The sequence below is a fragment of the Myiozetetes cayanensis genome, unplaced genomic scaffold (assembly GCF_022539395.1).
Source record: "Myiozetetes cayanensis isolate MyiCay16 unplaced genomic scaffold, myiCay2020 scf1, whole genome shotgun sequence".
NCBI classification, from domain to species: domain Eukaryota; kingdom Metazoa; phylum Chordata; class Aves; order Passeriformes; family Tyrannidae; genus Myiozetetes; species Myiozetetes cayanensis.
Genome location: NW_026086604.1, coordinates 49,506,551 through 49,525,539, shown reverse-complemented (window position 1 = coordinate 49,525,539; position 18,989 = coordinate 49,506,551). Strand labels below are relative to the sequence as shown.

The 18,989-nt window shown below is 38.0% G+C and overlaps 2 protein-coding genes across 3 annotated transcripts in view; one reads left to right on the top strand and one right to left on the bottom strand.

Moving 5' to 3' along the window:
• Positions 1 to 18,989, bottom strand: part of ARHGAP28 (Rho GTPase activating protein 28) — a 723,491-nt gene that overhangs the window by 580,657 nt on the left and 123,845 nt on the right. The gene's annotated exons all lie outside the window — the stretch shown is intronic.
• The window catches only part of LAMA1 (laminin subunit alpha 1), a 99,853-nt gene that overhangs the window by 34,288 nt on the left and 46,576 nt on the right, over positions 1 to 18,989 (top strand). For both annotated transcript variants that reach the window (XM_050306106.1, XM_050306117.1), the window contains exons 6-20: positions 2,615 to 2,704; positions 3,163 to 3,280; positions 4,373 to 4,551; positions 5,878 to 5,983; positions 6,470 to 6,630; positions 9,526 to 9,666; positions 10,630 to 10,803; positions 12,380 to 12,481; positions 13,204 to 13,415; positions 14,699 to 14,810; positions 15,710 to 15,820; positions 16,223 to 16,350; positions 16,959 to 17,045; positions 17,284 to 17,495; positions 17,982 to 18,088. In XM_050306106.1, the coding sequence (XP_050162063.1) occupies positions 2,615 to 2,704; positions 3,163 to 3,280; positions 4,373 to 4,551; positions 5,878 to 5,983; positions 6,470 to 6,630; positions 9,526 to 9,666; positions 10,630 to 10,803; positions 12,380 to 12,481; positions 13,204 to 13,415; positions 14,699 to 14,810; positions 15,710 to 15,820; positions 16,223 to 16,350; positions 16,959 to 17,045; positions 17,284 to 17,495; positions 17,982 to 18,088 (2,040 nt within the window). The remainder of the gene's footprint in view (positions 1 to 2,614; positions 2,705 to 3,162; positions 3,281 to 4,372; positions 4,552 to 5,877; positions 5,984 to 6,469; positions 6,631 to 9,525; positions 9,667 to 10,629; positions 10,804 to 12,379; positions 12,482 to 13,203; positions 13,416 to 14,698; positions 14,811 to 15,709; positions 15,821 to 16,222; positions 16,351 to 16,958; positions 17,046 to 17,283; positions 17,496 to 17,981; positions 18,089 to 18,989) is intronic.

Here is an 18,989-nt window from a genome sequence, read left to right as displayed (position 1 = left end):
TTTGTTGTTGTTGTTTTACTTGTAAAATGATTTATGCTAGGAACAGTGTTTGCAATACTTTTTCATCAAAATAAAAAATATGGTTTGGATTATGGAAATACCACTTGAGGTTGCTCTTGATGCAAATGTAGTACCTTTTCTGGTGTATCCAGGATTTCAGGACCCAAATAATTACTTGAAAACCTTGCCACTGTGAGTTTTCAAGTCTCCTGAGAGTTTTCTTCATTTTTGTTTCAAAGCCCATGAATTAATAATAATGAAAAACCTTGGAGAGAATTCTGAGAGTATGATATGTACACACTTGATATTGAAGTTGGGGAAACTGAGGCCCCAAGCACTTAGGCTGACTTCTCTATGCTCTCACATAAATTCAGTGTTGGAACCCCAATGACAGCATCTACTTTGACTGACACTTCTGCAGTATTTCTGCTTTGTATCTCACTATTTTAACTATCTTAATTTGCCCAAGATTCATAGGTTATGACATCACAGACTTCAAGTTTTTCTGTAAAGTAGGCTTTCTGATGAGGACAGAAAAACATGAGAAGTGTTCTGTCTATCCCTTCCTTTCTAGCTCTTTGCCTTGAATAATATCTGCAGGCAATGCTTCCTTGTGAAGGGACAGGCCTCTTGCAGTTTGTGACTTCTCTGATCAGGCAATCCTTGTGCTGTCTGGATAGCTGAGTACAAGGGAGAAAGGAACTTAGATTTGATCAGGTTTGGTGGGTACTTTTAAGGCAGCACCGCTTCTACCTTGGTCATGGAGGTGCTCATTCAGCTGCAGCATTTTAAAGTGTAAAATCTGGATGTTCTGCACGTTCTGTCTGATTCCTATGGGAATTGCTAGCATGAAGTCTTCAAGAGCAGAGTATTGGACAACTGCTCCAGCTTGTGCCTTGCTGGCAGTGGGGAAATGCAAAGCCTGAGCAGGTGAGTTCCTGTGGAGCAGGCTGGTTGATATTTAGATCTATTGACAGTATTGAAATATCAAGAAATACACCACCAAACAGAAAGGGTTGATATGGAAGCATACAAACATACAACTGGGAAACAAGACTGTTGAAGACATGCATTCCCATTGCTTTTGTAACATACACAGTTGTGCAATCCCAGGCTTAGTACTACTCCACCTAGCACTACTTAGTGCAGTTTTACATGAAAAGCTACACATTCTCGTTTTCAAAACAGGCAGGTTTTATTGGCCAGCATTCCCAAATCCCAGTGTCTCACTTTGTATCTCACTGTGCAACCAACGGTAACAAAGATAATCACTTCCAGCTTTTTGGATGCTGTTTTATTGTTTTTGAAGACCTTGCATCCAGCTGTTGATACCAATTATGTTTGGTTTCTTGTACATAGCTCTGGAAAATGGCTGATGCAGAACTTCTCTAAGTGTTCAACAGCACCTTTATTTCTGTATTTGTTTATTTATTTCTGTCTGTAGCATTTGATTAACATTGGTCTCTTGTTCAACCTCAAGCTGTACACAGCTGCTGTGATCCATACTCTGTAAGGAAATAAGACGAAGGAGATGAAGGAGGGAATGCAGTGAAAAATACAATTCTGCTTTTGTCCTCCTGCTTTTCTCAGTCTAACTTCCTTCTCTGTAGTTAAGGACTTACTGTTCATGATAAGTCCCTGAATGATTTTTGTAGTTCAAACATAACATTAAAAACCCTCCTAAAACACTGAACATAATAAGAAATTTTTAAACATTAAAAAAAAAAAGTATGAAATCAAAGAGTCTATTTTACTACAGCTCCAAGATCCTTCAAAGAAATAATAGTCCAGCAGTCAGCATGTCTGACCACCCAGGAATACCTCCTCTTCCTGAACCAGATGATTTCAGGGTTGTTAGGTCTGAAAGTCTTGAACTCTTCCCTTAGAAGTATCCTCAGAAAGTGTTTCTTTTTCATTCCCCTGTAGTACATATTTCCCAGGGTACAAACAGGCCAACCATGTTGATACTGCAGCTGTAACTGAACCCAGATGGTCATTTCCTGCCTCTTCTTTGCCTTGAAAATTAAATCCTTTCCTTATGTATTTTGCTTTTGCTCACCACCTGGCAATATTAATGGATAGCATTCTGCTGTATCACCAGTTTTGAAGCTAAGAGTTTGGATGGAATATTTCACTGGCTACACAGTAGTAACAAAGAGCTGGTCTGAAAGTGAGTGTGCAAAGTGGTTTTAAGGGGTGACAGAGTTCCCTTGTTAAGAAAGCATATCTTAGTTCCCAGACTGACATTAAAATATGGCAATTTTTTAATGCTTTATGGTTTCTTAAAGGGTGAAAAAAGGAATTTTTTTTTTTACAAGTAAATTTTGGCTGAGGTCGCATTTGGTGGGCTTTCCTGAAGCTGAGGAATTTTACATACCTACTTAGAAGTTAAAAGTCAATTATTGTTTCATACCAATGAGAAAAAACATGGAACAAATAAATAAAGCAAAAATGGACGTTTTCCCAAAATGGCAAATACTTTAAAGTATTTATTTTATTTTTGAAGTCACAGTGGAATTGAATGCTGATATTTTATTTTGCAGAATAGGACAGGGAAATGCATATACATTTAAATGTCTTTTATTCATCCCTTTTTCAACTTTGTATTTTGTAGTACTACTATTCAATAAAGGACATCTCTGTTGGTGGTATGTGTATTTGTTATGGCCATGCTCGAAGCTGCCCTCTGGATGAAGTCACAAAGGTATTCCTTAAATCTCATTATTTTCACAAAACAGCTTTTCCAATTAAAATGAAAAATTGCCTAAGGAGAATGAGAAAGAGGAAGCTAAAAGAGATCTTATGATACAGTGCATACAAATTATTTTCTACATTTTTCTTCCTTTTCTGAGCAAGCATATCTGGGTCTCTGGTAGTGTAACTTTTCTGAAGTAATCTCTTTTTCTTTGGCATTGAGTTTAAACAATTCAAGGGGCACAAGAAATACTCTGTCTTGCAACACAGGAGATTTGCGCCTCCTGTTCTAGAAAGGCTATTTCCCAATAGTTGATATGGCATAGTTGAGCAATTTAATGCTAATTGTAGGGTATTTGTGGGTCTTGACATTTTTTGTAGTTAATCCGATACTGGGCAGACTTTTGGCAACATTAATTAAATTATCCATTAAAAAATATTTCAAAGAAGTGAATTCTTTATTCTTAGAAATTGCAGTGCCAGTGTGAACACAACACATGTGGAGAGAGCTGTAACAAGTGCTGTCCAGGCTACCACCAGAAACCATGGAGACCAGGAACCATTTCTGCTGGGAACAAATGTGAGAGTAAGTAAGCACAGACATTTAGATAGTTTCATAAAGTGTTATTATTTTCTTGCTTGAATTTGCTTTCATATAGATCTATACTAATTCCCTAGAAAAATCCATGAACTCTCAACTGTCTTTATGGGATTGTTCATAGTTAGAAAGCCTACTTTTAGTCATAACTGTTAAGTTGGTTTTGAATAATCTGTCCAATCTGACTTGCTGGCAAGTGAAGTTGTCATGTAGTATAGCTTTCAGAGTATTTTTTTCAAAGGAACTTGTGGATTTATTGTACTCCTGTAGAAACTAGCAGATTTGCATCAATCATTTTGTTAGCTACTTGAATTGCAAATTTCTTACATTGATCATAAATTTTGTCAGATAAACAACTTTGTTCTGATAACAAAGGTTTTGAAAGAAACTCCCTATTGGCCAATTATGTTTCAGGTTGTCTGACAGGCTGTCTGATAGATTGTGCCAGTGTGGCTGAATATGTTGCTAGGGCTAGTTGATGCATTTTCTCTCTTCACAGTGCTAATGCATAGCACAAGCTGCAGACAATTGACAATTAAGAACCTATTAGATAAAATTTAAAATTCTGCATGGAAAAGTAGTTTTTTGGTTAAAGCATTTGCACCAGTCTTAATGTCGCTCTTTGGAAAGTAGTTGTTTATGACAGTTTGGACTGAAGTATCCTCTAACCTAAATCAAATGTATACCTGTGTACTGGCATTGTTGACTTTTTAGATTTTTGTCTATAATACAAGTAAGAGAAAGACTAGGAAGATTTTTTTCTCCAGAAGACAGAAAATGAAGGAACAGTTATTACTAATTGACACTGCTGACCTCAGTCTTGACAGGATTGTCTTAGTAGGATCTACAGAATCCTGTTAAAAACAGTGCAACTAAAGTGGTGATAGTGGTTTTGAAATGTGCTAACTTGCTAAGAAATAGAGTGTATTAAGACTGTTGAAGCATATAGCATGGTTAAAGGGAAAAAGCACACTTTTGAGATAAGTTGATAGGCTCTTCTACTTAACATTTTCCACTTTGAAAAATGTCAGTGGTATAGGAACTGTTACACAATATAAATTAATTTCCATTTCTTCTCAGAGTGCAACTGTCATAACAAAGCAGAAGATTGTTATTACAATCAGAGTATTGCAGATCAGAAAAGGAGCATGGATATTCATGGCCAGTATACAGGAGGTGGCGTGTGTTTAAACTGTACTCAACATACTACTGGGATCAACTGTGAAATGTGTGCTGATGGGTATTTTAGACCGCACAAAGTAAGATTTAGAAAATACCATTCTAATGTTTTGGTGAATTACAATGTAGTATCATGATGTGTATTTCAGCTGGTTGTAAGTAATATATATATTTTTATCAGTTGCATAATAGCTAAGAACTGTAGAGTGTTCTTTTGTAAATCATATAACAGCAAAATTTTCAGGAAAAACCAAAATACTTGTCCAGCTGTGTGGGACGGCAAGTCAAGCTGTTGGAGAAGAAAAAAATAAGTGAGGATAAAACTTGACATTGTAGTGTGGAAATGTGCATGTTCTGATAGGAAACCCATTTTTCCTGTGGATAAAGCTATAAAAAGTGCCAGTATTAAAGTCTTAAAAAGTGCTAACATTATGTACCATCCTGTATCAGCCCCTGTCAATCAGTGTTAAAAAGGATTGTTACATGGTTCTAAGATCAAACTCTTTGGCTTATGAGATGTTGCAACAAATATTATTCTTGATGCGATTAGGGTATAATGAGACATATTGAACTAAATTTCTACTCCACAAGGTCTTGCTTTGGCAGGTTTATATGTATTTTGGAAAACCCATACTTTACAAATCCAGCATAAATTGGTGCAGAGACCAAGGGTGAGTCCGTAGGAGTACAGCTAGGCAGCAGGCACAGCACCTTCAAAGAAGTAAATTGGAGTCAGAGATTGTCTTACAGTTCCTGTAAGAAGCATTAAAGAAAAGTCTTCAATCAACTTGTAGTCATTAAATGTGTATCTAGAGGTTTAGCAAAACTAGCAAATTAATGATTTGCTTTACAGCTGAATCACCTCAAAGGAAAATTTTCCAAGAAAAAAATAGTCTTTGCCATATAGATTGTGTCACCTTATATTTCAAAGATATTATAGATCATGAAGTCAGAATGAGTCTACATTAATAGATAATCTGTCCTTCCATTGAACACAGAGCCAAAGATTTCTTTCATTTCCTTCCTCTTTGAACCAGAATATCTTTGCAAAAAGCATCCATTCTTGTCTTCAACATTTCACTATCTTTGGCAAACCATCACAGTGGTTAATTACTGTTACATTAAAAAAAAAAGTCTATTTATGCTCAATGTGTCAGGCTTCAGCTTCTAGCCATTAGCAGTCAGTATACCTTTGTGCTATTGGAGACCAAATTTTATACCTACATTTAAGTTTTTTTCTAGGCTGCAATCCCCTGATCCTTCAGTTTGCTAAAATTAGACTAATCCCTTGATCTGTTGTTCCATATTACCTTTTCCAGTCTTCGTCTGTTTTAGTTTTGCTGATTGAAGACAAGATAATTTGAGTTAATAATTTGTGAATTTGACAGAAAAGTATCATTTTGTAGGTTTCTCCATATGAGGATCACCCCTGCTACCCCTGTGACTGCGACCCATTCGGCTCTCTGAGTTCTGACTGTGTTAAAGATGAGCACTATTCTGACTCGCAGCGTGGTAAGGGAGCGGGAAGTGCCTTTTCCCGAAGCTTCAAATCTGGCTGTACTTCTAGTCTGAGGGAACACTTACCTACCTTGGAATGGTTGCCTGTTAGGTACCACTTCAAAGCAATGCTATATCTTTAGGAAGGTGAGGCTGAGGTGCATAGCACAATTTTATGGTTTTAAGGTAGGTGAGGTCCCTGAAGGTGTTCTATTGGGATTGTGGGCTCCTAATATGTAAAGCAATGTGAGGGATTGAGATCTGTTGTTTGTGAATGCTGTTACAGCTGTCACAAAATCCCTTTTGCTGCAGTTTCTGTGCTTCTGGTACTTTAGCATGAAAAATAGCTGGTAAGACTGACCTTATGCAAAGTATCTGTGTGAAATATAACATAGAGTGTAATAAAAAAGGAATGCTAAATTATTTACACCCTCTGAGACATCTTGAAAACAGCCTATTGTCTGCTTTTATTTATTTTTTTCTCTACTTTTGCTACTCAAGGAACTTGGCCAGGTCAGTGTCAATGCAGAGAAGGTTACACGGGAGAAAAATGTGATCGTTGTGCGTTTGGGTATCGGGGCTATCCAAACTGCCTGCGCTGCAACTGCAGCCTGATTGGTAGCATTAATGAAGATCCATGCATGGAACCTTGCCTTTGCAAAGTGAGTACTGAACTGTCGCTTTTGTTTAAAATTGAACCTGTGCATTGATTTGTAAGCTCCTTTTTAATAGTGAAGTTACTTCATTGACTGAGGAGATAACTTCTTTTATAGGAAGTACCCTGGTGTAACTATACACCTGACAACATACAACTTAAAATTACTAACTATTCTCTGTACTGAAAAATATGGTGATTTATATTGAGTAGTTCCGTGCGTTACTGATACAACGTTTGCTATAATAATGGGCCAGAGTTACATTAAAATGAAATAAAACTGTACATGTGAATGTGAGGGAGTCACAGAGAGAACGAGTGTATGTCTAGCTGTGTTTGGTTTTAGGGATGAGCTGATATTTCTCTTTGAAGTCACTGATTTCTCGTAAAAAAAACTGGATGTGTTTAAGACATCTGCTTTGTGTGAGGAAACAGCAGGCATTTGGAAACAACTATTGGAACCATTGCACTAGATGTATGTATGAAATATGATTTAACTATTCAGTTGCAAAATATAACCCATAAAAAAATATTTTAAAAGAGAGTTTTGCAGCCTTTTGTATTTTGGTAAATATCCAAACCCCTTAAAATGTCTTGCAGCTGTAGATTCCACTGAATTTTATTACAAAGCTGTATGTTAATATTTAAAGAAGTTACTTAATTGTCTGAATGAAATGTTAGCTAGTAGTTTATATGTTTGTTGCCAAGTATTACAGTGAACAGGAACTGAAAAAACATGGTTTGTTTGATAACTTTTCTGAAAATTCTTAGTTCTTTTGCATAATTTATCTGATCCAAAATATCAAACACATAAATAACCAGAGTCTGGAAGAAAGAAATGGCTCCAATAGTCAATTTAAATATGAAAAAAGGGATACAACCTTTTTGACTGATTTTGAACTAGAGTAATGCTACATCAGCCAATGCAGCTAACTGGTGAAAATGTTGGTACAAACTGGACAAGAAACTGCCCCCTTTCAGTGCTGTGATGGGCATGAACCTGGCATACAGAATTTTTAGGTCAGATTACTGAGAGTGTCACCGAGCAGCAGACCACCCTAAAGAGATGAAAGGAGAAAAGTTGTGTGCTCCAAATATCAGGTGAAGGAGACAGGATTTGAAAGACTTTGCAGACACTGTGAACGCAGTAGAGCAAGCATAAAACAAGAATAGTTTTATACACTGCATTTCCTGGTATTTGATCTTTCACCAAACACAACTCTTGAGGCCTAGTCATTGGGTAAGATATTTATTTTTCATTAAGAAATAAATAATTTCAGTGTAATAACATTACAGAGTTGATGAAATGTGTGATCCTAATGCATCCTAAGACTGAGAAATAAAAAAGCTGAAAAGACCGTATAAATACTATTTTTGGAAAAATCCAGGATTTTAAAATCTCATTATCTCAAGAGCCCCTTTACCTGAGATTTTTTCCAAGCTTGGATATTAACAAATACAAGCAGTCATCCTCAGCCATTGAATCAGAGGTAGGGATTATGATTTTTTTTGCAAAAAAAGCTTGTGCTTTGCTTACAAAAGCACATAACCTGCCCGTTTACGGAGGTCTTAACATAAACTTGACATGCCAAACATTGTTGCAGAAGAAGAGACAGCTGGAAGTCTCAGATTTCCCTCTGGTAGGCCTGAAATTTGCTCTATGGGACCAAATCTGATGTGAGTCTGGAGTGATTCTTTTGACTGAAGTGAAGATACCCTGGTAACTGCTTCTGAAAGCAGAATTTGGTCCATGGGCTTTGCATTTCACATGACAATGCAGAGGAAGTTGTGCTTCGCTTGTATGCCCTGCAGCCTTGGTGTCCTAACCTGTATGTATCTGGGAACTTTGTGGGTGCTCTGTGAAGTTCTCTTTGCCTTTGTAATGGAATTTTCCCATAGTGGAAACCAAAGGTTTTGATGGGAGAGTGGTACGTGTCCATGTTTTGTCCTGATACAAAACTAGGACATTATCAGAATCTTGTCCCTGGCAGTAGGAAATGTTCTGTATCTTACTGTGTAGATATGTGCTCGGAGATCTACTGTTCACATAGCTTTGTGGGCATTTATCAAGTACCTCTGCTGGTTTGTTTGTCAGCAGCAATTGTCTACAAACTTTTTGATGAAATAATGACATATTGGCCTTACAAATTTTACATTAAAAAAAATACTGGGTGTATTGTTTTGGCTTCCCCCACCACATCCTTACAGTCTGCATTGAAAAAAGTATGTAGCAATATGCTCTGAACTACCCAATTTGCATGGTAAAGAGGCAGCAGGCCAGTGAAAGTAGCTAAAGGAGTGTAGCACCTGTGGTTTTGGAGTAAGAGTTTCTGTACCTTAGCCAGAGCATATTGGGAGGAAGAGCTGCCAGCCAGCACAAGTGTATGTGGTGTTCTTCCAGAAGAGGTGGCAGCAGTAGGGGGAAGCACAGTGTCAGTATTAATAGATAGTTGAGGAACTGTTGTCTTGATGCTGCCTGTGGTAGCTCCAAGAACCTGGCCTTAAATGTCAACTTTCTGGATTCTATCTGGTGAGCTATCTGAAAGATAATCCATCTGGATTCAGTACATGTGAGAACTTATATCCAGAGCAAACTACAAAGTCAAGCTACGAGAGAAATAGACTGGTAAGTGGTTTTCAAACACAGCCTGTGTGCTGAAATTTTACTGCAATAGAGCCCTTGCTGGGACTTGTTTAGATTTTGATGAACTGGCATATTCTGATGAATTTTTTTAATCAGTTTCAGTTTTAAGCTGTGAGTCTTATTCAGTAATCCTGCTGTGCTGAAATGTGTTTTCTTTTATAACCTTCTGAATGCTGTTATGCCTAAATCCCATCTAATCCACTGTATTTGTTACCATAATAATACTGATGTGAACCAAATGTTATATACCTTTGACAGGAAAATGTAGAAGGCGAAAACTGTGATCTCTGTAAGCCAGGATTCTACAATTTGCAAGAAAGAAATCCTCAGGGCTGCACAGAGTGTTTCTGCTTTGGCGTTTCTGATGTCTGTGACAGTCTTACATGGCCTATCAGTCAGGTATTCATGTGTTCTGTCCATGACCTAATATTCTTTCCTCAGGCAGCTGTGAAATGTACTGTATTTCTCTTTGTCATGTGCCCAAGTTAACTGCAAATTCTGGTATGTGTCTCCTTACAGAGGAATGGATTTTCAATATCATTAGGCAGCTCTGAGGGAGTCAGCATGTCGTCACAGTGCATGTTTTGCCCCACTGGCTTGCAGTAATATGAGAAATATTGGGTAGTGGAGACTGCAGTAATGCATTGGAAAAAATGCGGGTTTTTTCTGACTGTTTTTCTCGCTCTGAAGCGATGAACCAAACCTGTTTCCTTGCTCTCATACCTATTGGACAAGGCCAGAGTGACCTGGCAATATTCCCCAATACTCTTTCTTAGCAAACAGTGATTTAAATATCACTGTCTTCTAAATAGACAGTACTTGAATTAGGGCGCTTTGGGGACACTATTTTCCCACCAAATTCCTTATGTATCTTCACAGAGCTAGTCACACTTTAGTCTACTGTTTTGTGTGCCAGTAAAAAGGGAGTAAAATACATAAAATTGATTCTAAGATGATTCTATAAAACTCAGTGAGAAGAACAAAGTTCTCTTGTCTTGCTCCTTCTTTTGGGACTGTAGATTTCACTTTCCTGCAGCTCAGTGCTATCTGTAAATGGGGATGATCAGCCTCAAAGCCTTGGAAGTTCTGTATTTCTATCTCAGGGAATTGCATAGGTATAATGTTAATTTTGTTAGAAGGATAAAAAATCACACACGTGATATTTTTGTTCCTGTCTACTAAAGAGGTGGAGAATATCTTATTCTGAAATCGCATGTTTGCACGTATTGAGTGTCAGACGTGGCTAATGAAAGTGCTCTGTATCCATCAGTTTGAATGAATATCTAGGAGAGGGTGAATGCTTTCTCAGTGACATTAATATTATTCCGTATATTCCATTAATGTTATTATTCTTTCTTGCAGATATCAGACATGACTGGATGGCTTGTTACTGATCTGTATAATACAAGGAGTGTGCAACCTCAGAGAAGCCAATTTGATGGTCCCCGTCAAATCAGTGTTAACAACACTGAGGCTGTGAAAGTACTGAAACATACTTATTACTGGTCAGCACCTGAAACATATCTGGGAAATAAAGTAAGTACTCAGCTAGGGATTCAAAACTCCTTTATAGTTTCTCTATCTTAACCATAACCTATTGGTCTAAAGATATAGTTTTTGTAACTCAAAATTACACATAAATCCTAGTATTATGAAACTTCCCAATCTATCTGTGCTCTTCAAATCATACTGTTCCTGTCCAGACATTTCCAGTGCCCTCTTTTTGCTCTTTGAGCTCATACATTTCTACCCTGCCTATTCTTGATGAAATATGTCTCTTTTTCTCTTGACTGTTATTGACTTATATGTTCACATTCCCCATATTCTTAGTTTCTATCCTGAAGCTTACCCCCTTCATGCCTTGTCCAATACAGTAGACAGGACCATTAAATTCCCTTACCTGTCTCTTGTCCTTCTTCTGTTTTGCATGTATTAGTTTTCAGCCAACTAGTCTTTAATTTTTGCCCTGGTTGCTAGCTAAAGCTCTGGGTCTCCTATTTGTTGCAGCAGAATCACAGAATAGTTGAGGTTGGAAGGGATCTCTGGAAGTCATCTTGCCCAATCTCCCTGCTCAGACACGGTCACCTAGAGCAGGTTACCCAGCACCATGTCCAGAGAGCTGCTTCTGAGTATCTCCAGGAACGGAGACTCCCCAACCTCCCTGGGCAACCTGTGCCACTGCTTGGTCACCCTCACAATAAAAGTGATGTTCAGAGGGAACTTCCTGTGTTTCAGGTTGTGGTCATTTTTGGCCTCTTGTCCTGGCACTGGACACAATTAGTAAGAGTCTGGCTCAATCCTCTTTCACCCTCCCTTTAGGTATTTGTATATATTGTCATCAAGCTCCCTGAGCCTTTTATAGTCTGGACAGTCCTGCTACTATCAGTCTTTCCTTGTACAAAAGATGCTCCAGTCTCTTAATCATTTTAGTGGCTATTTGCTGGACTCTTTCCAGCACATCTGCCTCTCTCTTGTACTGGAAAGCCCAGAACTGGAGACAGAACTCCAGCTGTGGCCTCGCCAGTGGTGAGTAGAGGGGAACCTTTCAGCTTTACCTTTAATTTTTTTCAATCCAGTCTCTGCCCTGTTTTATTAGTATAGTCACACAGTAAATGAAAACAAGTCCAAGAAGTATAACCTTGAAGGAGTAGCTTTTGCACAGGGCAACCCTCGCTCAAATTGTGATCTCTTACTCATTTAATATAGGTGTAACTGTTGGTTAAGTTACTTTGAAGTAGTCAGCAGCAGCTGTGGGGCTAAGGACTCTCAAAGGTGGAGTATGGAATGTGAATAACTCCAGCGTGCTGTGCCCCTTGGCTAGGATGATTGTGTATACCTCTGCTATTTGTTGAAAGTCCTGTAAGTGTTTCACTGAATGAGGGCACTTACTTGAATCACCTGTAGAGCCTTGAGCTAGCTTTCACCACCTGCACAGCAACAAGCCAGCGCTTGTCCCTGTGCTGATACTCATGGCATGTTAATTTTTTCCTGGAAAGTGGTATTTGTAAGCCACATACTCCTATAATTTGGACGCTGTACTGACCCATGTAATTTCTTTGTGTTGGTTGGAGGTTATCGTGTTGTTGAGACTTTGCTTTTTTTTTTATTTCAGCTCACAGCTTTTGGAGGAGACTTGAAGTATACGGTATCTTACGACATTCCAATGGAGAGTGTGGACAGTGATATAGTATCTAGTGTGGATGTCATCATTCAGGTGGATTTTTTTCTTCAGCTTGTTACTATTTCGACATTATTAGGAATCTATGAAGGAGTTAAAAAAATAATACTTCTATAGTAGTATTGTCAGCTTTAAGTCCCTTAAAAGTCACTATCAAGATTTTATTACTACTCATTTCTCTGATTTTCTGACCCTTTTATCTGAAATTGTACGTGTACAATACTAGTTTTAAATGATAAATAAGTAAAATTCAATCTGTGTAAATGGGTGAGGTGTTTATTACAATTTCTACAAAGCTGTGTTTACAAAGCTACAGTGAACTGGAAGGACTCACATTTGTGAAACAGATGAGTGTTCTTGCTGATTGCTTACTTTTCTAGATTTATGTTGCAGTTAAAAAGTAAGGCTCTATGTTGAATCCAGGCACCTCCAGAAGCAATATTTTTTAATACATACATAGCAATAAAACAAAGGAAAGAGGAGGTTCTGTTTTGTAGAGGTGTTTGATTTTTGAAATTTAATTTATTCTTTTCCAAAAGAAAATTAAGTATTTCTGCACTTTCTGAACCAAAAGAGAATGGGATTACAGTCTTTCTTGAAGCCATGGAAAATTTAGACCTTTTGCTTACCTAATGCAAGAAATAATTTGATTGCCTATTTTTCTGTATTAAATGGGTGTATATTTGACACTGAATGTAATTGTTTAATAAAATTTACATACAAATGTGGAAAATGTTTTCTCTGTCTTCCGATTTCAGGGTAATGGGCAGATTCTGAGTACAAGAGCAGAGGGCTTGTCATTACAGCCATACGAGGAGTACTCTAATGCAGTGAGATTTGTATCGGAGAATTTCATAGAGTTCAATACAAAAAAAGCTATAGACCGGGAAATGTTGATGACTGTTCTGGTAAATGTGACCCATCTTCTGATCAGGGCCAACTACAACATTGCCAAGAAAGCTGTGTACAGGTGAGTGAGACGAAATATTTAAGTTCATCTATATACTTCTATGATTTTTCTGCATATGAATCACTATTCTTAGTAGAGTATTCCTGAGGTTTTATGTTAATATTTTCGAGAAAAAATGTTATTTATTGAATTTTCTCAAGACCAGTCTTGTCCCCAAAATACAGTTATGGAGTGTGTGGAAAGGGGCATTTGGTTTTAAAGATATCTCATAGCAGAAACACTGTTTTGTACTTTAAAGGAATACTTCATAAAATCCTTATTACAATGGCTCCTTTGTTTATAGTGAAATACCTCCAAAGCTCTCAACAGTATGCTTATTTTGGTATGTGGCAAGTTAATCCTTTACTGACTACTGAAAAGTAAAGACATTGGTTGTAACTTCTTTTGATGTTTTTTTTTAGATGTTATTGACACTCATCTCTAAGAGAGTGGTTAATTGTGCTGGAAATGACTAGCTGATCATTCCCTAGTCTCAAACCAGCATTGGCAGTATCTGTGTCAGACCACAGAGATCTCTGTTTTACCTGTTCTCCAAGATACAGGAATAAAGTTGTATCACTCTCCAGGGAATAAGCTCATCCTTCATGTTCTTAATTTTCTTAGACTCACCAACAGCCTTTCTTTCTCATTCCCTAATTTGGAAGCATTTTATGCCAATAAAATAGGACTTAATGACAAATTTGCTTTGTGCCCTTTTGTGCACCAACACCGTTCCAGGTGGTATTTATGTCCACTTAGGTATAGTGTGTTCATCTTTATGGAATGTTTGTAAAGATTTCTTTAAAAAATTTTGCCTGTGGCTGAGAATATTGTCTCTGCTGCAAAAGGCCACTGTTTGTATTAAGAGATTTTGTTTTGTTCTGTTGTGTTCAGTATCAGTGAGCTGGTGCTGTTTCTCACTACTTGCCACCTGTGATATGTGTCTATTTTAAACATGGTGCCAGTAAAGTTGCCTTACTTCAGGACAGCTATAGAAGTCTGGCCCACTGAGATACCTCTAATACCACAACAGAGGAGGAGGGTTTTGTTTAAACCACTCCACAGCAAGGGAGACAATTGCTAGTAACAGTAATGATAACAAGAGGAGGGCACATCTGCTCCCAGAATTGGAAATGCTGTGATAAGGTCACAATCATAGACTTTTTACAGCAGAGATTTGTGCCTGTTCCTCAGCCGTCCCTGCCAGGGATCAGCATTCAGTGGTACCCTCCCTAGAAGCAAACTCCTGTTTGAAATCAAATTTGGGGGAACAAATGATGAGATGTTTTCCTGCTTGATCCTAGGTTGGACTCTGTGACCCTGGATACTGCAAGTGCAAATGTTATAGATCTTTCTTCAGCACCAGATGTGGAATTCTGTGAATGTCCTCAAGGTTATACAGGAATATCATGTGAGGTAACCTCTTACAGTGTTTTGTGTATGCAAAATTATCTCCTATCAAAAAGGATCAAAGTTTTAAAGGCAGGCTGCCTTTAATTATACTGCCATAAAAGTATATGTTCTGTGGTGAATTGCTGCTTACTATACTTTACACAATGCTGGAGATATTTTCTTTCAGGTATGCTACGTGGGATTTTAAACGTATTTCTTGATTCTTTTTGGTGGCACTAAAAGATGATGATGCACTTCGAAACATCAGTGTTGCAGAGGGATCAGCTGTGAAAGCTCTGTGAAGCTGTTTTGAGCTTACCTTACTCATTAATAGAACTTTTTATGGATCTGAATCCTGTACACTTTATTTCTGTTATGTGTCATTAAGTTTATGGGGGTAATAAGGAACCTCAGCAGGGAGGAAAGCCAGCTTTTGGAAGAAACCACAAGGGTCAAATGCATTGTGCAATGTGGTGTCTTGTATATCAGTGAATAGAAGATTAGAGAGGCACAGCCCCATCTGCAGAACAGCAGGAATTATTTTGACAAATAATTTTAGTACTAAGCCCTGTGCCATAGCATTGTTAGTGTTTCTGCAGATGAGGTAAAACATCTGGTTTTTATCTTGTCCCATAATAAAGAACTTCATGTATTAAAGCGCACAAAACTTTCGTGCCTCCAGGGGACAAAGAGCTGAATCAAAGTTTTATGAAGTTAATTCTCATCCCCTTTATTCAGTGCAAGTGAAAAACAACCACCAGAAAAGAGCTACAGTGACTTCAATAGAGTTGAAAGAGCATTCAGTTACCACAATGTGAATGGGTTAGATGGTGGGTGGTCAGAAGTGCACTCTTTAAAAATGTTTTGATGTGTACTTTCAACACAGATAAAGCTACTGCTTTTTCCCCCTAATTTCTTTTCAGTCCTGTCTCCCTGGGTTCTACCGTGTGGATGGAATACTCTTTGGAGGTATTTGTCAACCCTGCAAGTGCAATGGGCACGCAACTGAGTGTGATATTCATGGTGTTTGCTTCGTAAGTCACCCTTCAAAGTGTTTTGTATTTTAAGCATCTATTTAGTAATTAGGAGAGCATTTTGACTGTGGGAGACAAGTTTACAGTGTACGTAAATTTCAAGCTGTGAGTACCAAGTGTTTAGTTTTTTACTGCAAATGTGTTCGATATGTAAATATATTTAAGTATGTGTGTAAGTAATGTGGTCGGTTTCATAGTATAAAGTATTTTCTAAATTTAGAAAAAAATAATTGGGATTTGCTGTTCCAACTCAGAAAAGAAAAAATCAAACACTTGTTTTTTCAAAGTTCTATACTGTTCTTCATGGCTTGTTATACTGCATGCAGACTGCTGCAGTAGTCCCTCAGGGGCTGAAAAACCATCAAGAGAAAATACAGGAAGATTTTTTTCCATGTCTCACAGGCTTGCCAACACAACACGACAGGACCTTTCTGTGATAAGTGTTTGCCTGGCTTCTATGGAAGTCCATCCCAGGGAACATCTGAGGACTGCCAGCCCTGTGCATGTCCTCTCAGTTCTGCTGCAAACAAGTAAGCTGCTTATGTGAGACTGTGCTTTGCATCTTCAGCAAAATGAGAAAGCGAGATAAAGCAAAAGGTCATGAAATCTGAAGGAGAGAGAAAAGGGCTTTTTAAACTCAGTGATTTGATTGTATCTCATAGAAACATTGTTTTTTCCTGGTCCGCAATTGTGTAGACCAGGCTAAGAGAGGCTGAGTGAACTGGTGCAATTTGTGTATGGTGGTTGAAAGTAATAATTCAACCTGTCCTTGAACTTGGCAGCAAGATCAGGGTTATGTTTCATGTTGTTTCAGAAAACAGCAGAAGGACGGAATTGTTGCATATGAAAAAGAGGAACTCAATGCAGAAATTTTACAGATTTGCTAGAATGAGAGCCAAGTTTTTAAGAACTTTAAAAATCTTCTATTAGAAGAAAAATAAACTTCAAAAAGAGCTTTTGAAAATTATACCTTATTTTGACATATTGTCATGTTTAAAACATTGATGTTAAACTAGAAAACGTTGCAATTACATGCTCTTATGGATAGGTGCATGGACTTGAAGGGTGGAGATTGAAAGTTTGTAGAAATCTTGTGATTCTGTATATTGATACCAACTGCCATAAATATTTTTGATAGTTTCAGTCCAACTTGCCAGCTGAGTGAAGAAGGTGGAATTGTCTGTGACAACTGTCTTCCAGGCTATACTGGTTCTCAGTGTGAAAGGTATGTAGCTTTGGGTAAAATATCCATATAATTGTCATCACTAACTGTGCATCTTGCCTTGAATTGTTCATACCACATGTACAGAACATTCCTAATAAAATTTTCCTTTCCATTTTGTCTTTCCTTCTAATACAGAGACACTGTAGCTTAAAATGTAATAGGGAACATTCCATTTAGTGGGAGGAGTGTTATAATATGGCCACACTCCAGCTGATAAAGTTTTTAAACTCTCGTGCAGGTGCGCTAATGGTTACTATGGAAATCCACTCATGCCTGGACAATCATGTGCTCCTTGTGAATGCAATGAGAATGTAAACCCTGAAGAAGATGGCCACTGTGATACCTTCACAGGACAGTGCCTGAAATGTCTGGGGAATACAGCAGGTCACCACTGCGAAAAATGTGCTGATGGGTATTACGGGGATGCAGTGATTGACAAAAACTGTCGTGGTAAGCTATTATTATTACTCTTAAAATTTAAAGAACACAAAAATGTGGTGTACATGTAGTAAAATGGATGGGCCAGTTTGCACCTTTACTGAAAGACTTAATATTCAAGTTGTGAGTTGGCAAGTGCAGGTTGAAAACTATCGTGTTGGATTAGGTTGAGGAAGGGGAATGTATTATGCTGGGGTCTGACGCTTGATATCCCTGGAACTTACAGGCTCACTGTCCCTCCAGTGATGTGCTGTACACATTTCCCACTTCTGAATGTCACATATAGGGCTGGAAGAAACAAACTTCTCAAATGTAGCCATTCAGAGATGTTTATGGTTTTTTTCTTTTAGCCTAAATGCACAGGCATTACTGTATATTAGCATCAGTGGGGTATAAACAGGTGAAGCACAATGTATACCAAATTTGGAATTCTGTATAATAATGAATGCATATGGATACACATGAATAATTTTTTTTTTGGTTTCTTTTTGTCTGAAGCCTGTGAATGCCATGTGAATGGTTCTCTTTCAAGTATTTGTCAACATGAGACAGGTGTCTGTTCCTGTAAATCAAATGTGATTGGAGAAAGATGTGATAAATGCTTGGTAAGCAAATATTTATCTGTTGCTAATATATACATGTGAATCTTGTCTTCCTCTATCTATAGATATTGATTCAAGCAGATAAAGAGACATAGCAAGAAGCATATTCAAGGGAGAGGGGACCTGTTGGTGGAGGAGACACCAAAGTTTGTCTGGACTGGCCTTTGCAGTTGCAAATTACTCTGCATGTGCTCTTTGCGGATGTGAAGCTATGTAGTTGACTGAGCACCCTTCTGCATAGGGCTGTTCAGGGTGCAGTCATGTTGGCTTACCAAAAATCAAATGGAAAAAATTATAACAAACCTGAAGGGATCTTAGGGCTGTGCTTCTGTTAAATGAAGTCTGAGTGGGAATATCTGAAGAAATGTAGTTGGTGATAATAAATATATCATGGCTAAATGCCAAAAAGGTATTCAGCTAAAAGGCAGGACTGTTCTAAGAACAAGTAGATATTCACTGGTGATACAAAACAGCAGTTTCCCAGCCATGCTAAGTGTAAAACTGCATCAAAGACCAGAGCAGGAAATCTGTGCCCAGTTACTGCCCTTGTGCCAGCCCAGCTGAATGACTTTCAATCCTCATGTATCATAGGTCACTGACCGACTCTGTTCTAGGCTTTCACTGATAGTCACTGATAGCTGTGCGTGATCAGCCCAGCCCACCCTCATCTCATGCAAGTCTTTAAATTAAATAATGTCAGACTTCAAAACATAGTGTCTTATTTGTGGTAGTAGAGGACCACAAGAGCATTTCAGTGTTCAGCTTTTCACCTGAGTGTATGTGCTATACTTGCATATAGCTGGGAACAGTGAAGAAGTAAGGCCAGGGAGTCTTCCCACAACAGGCACACGGTGCTGACCAATATTCATGCAGGTCAGACATCATGGAAAGTAAAGAAGAGAAA